Below are 1091 nucleotides of genomic sequence, written 5' to 3'. Positions count from 1 at the left end.
CACCTTTGACGACAGCACACTTACTCGTCTAACATTTGAGAGTTCTCTGCCGTAGGGAAATGTTTTGGATCTAGATTACTTGCGCCAACTTTCATCACTTCAACAGAATATATCACTGCAATTTCCCCATGCTATTATTGCATCTCCGCTCAATACATGGCCCGGTCTTGAGCCGGGTCAATTGCAGTCACAGGACAACAACTACTACCTACTCGACTATCTTAACCACAAAAGGACTCACCTCCAAATATCGATTTATTTGAACGACGTCGACACCGAAAATCACCTCTTCAAATCTGCCCACAGGATCAACATGTACATAGTGTATCGAGACACAGACCTTCTTAGCACCGTATCTTCCATGGTAGCAGCTTACCGTGATATTGATTTGGTGGAAACAGTTTCAACGACAAACGTGAAGAGCATTATTGATTTTGGAAGATTTTACATTCGAGAGAACACCAAGTCCCCATACAGTTGCTTGCTCCATATACTATTCGTGTTGGAAGCTGTATTGCACGGTTCAATTTTTCTATTTATTTATTTGTGCATTGCCAACCAGCACAACATACGGGCAGTATTTCAACTCATTTGCGGCTGGGCGACAGAAATTCTTGTTTCTGCTACAGCAGCGGTTAATATTGTACGCATTATGAACGGATACGAAACATGGGAAATCACGTTTCAACCTCTGATGTCGTTCTCAAGATTGTCCTATGTTGTCATCATTGTCATGTTGAGCTCCCGCAACCTCCTCCGCACAATTGATGACTTGAATTGTCGAAACTCCTACGAAAGTTCAAGTGGTATTCATAAGAGGTTGTTTCGGTTTTATACCGGTAGCTCACTATTGAGAACAGGGAACAATATCAAGATAAGAATACTCAAGTGGTTTTTTGCAGGGTTTTCTGGCAATGAAGGGGAAACCATTTTGATCCCGAACATTACCAAAATAATGATTGTGAACTACTTTGGTCTATTCCTCTTGTATTCGTTACTAAGGGGTGTCTTTACTATCACTTTGAATGGTAATCATCTACAATACTTACTGTCTCGATTGAAACGTTTTTTTCAAGCTATCTGCATTAGTT

The 1091-nt window shown here is 40.8% G+C and overlaps 1 protein-coding gene across 1 annotated transcript; it reads left to right on the top strand. All coding sequences in view use genetic code 12, as the record gives it.

Annotated features, from left to right (window-relative positions):
* Window positions 1–313: 313 nt before the first annotated feature.
* PGUG_04299 (uncharacterized protein) lies at window positions 314–1090 on the top strand (the record flags this gene model as incomplete). Its single annotated transcript, XM_001483520.1, has 1 exon — window positions 314–1090. A coding segment is annotated over one exon (777 nt), but the record flags the coding sequence as incomplete, so codon positions are not given.
* Window position 1091: the final 1 nt, after the last annotated feature.

The sequence above is a fragment of the Meyerozyma guilliermondii genome, genomic scaffold, assembly GCF_000149425.1.
Source record: "Meyerozyma guilliermondii ATCC 6260 scaffold_5 genomic scaffold, whole genome shotgun sequence".
In the NCBI taxonomy this organism is placed as follows: Eukaryota; Fungi; Ascomycota; class Pichiomycetes; order Serinales; family Debaryomycetaceae; genus Meyerozyma; species Meyerozyma guilliermondii.
The sequence above is the reverse complement of the archived record's forward strand: the minus strand, read 5'-3'. Positions and strand labels throughout refer to the sequence as shown.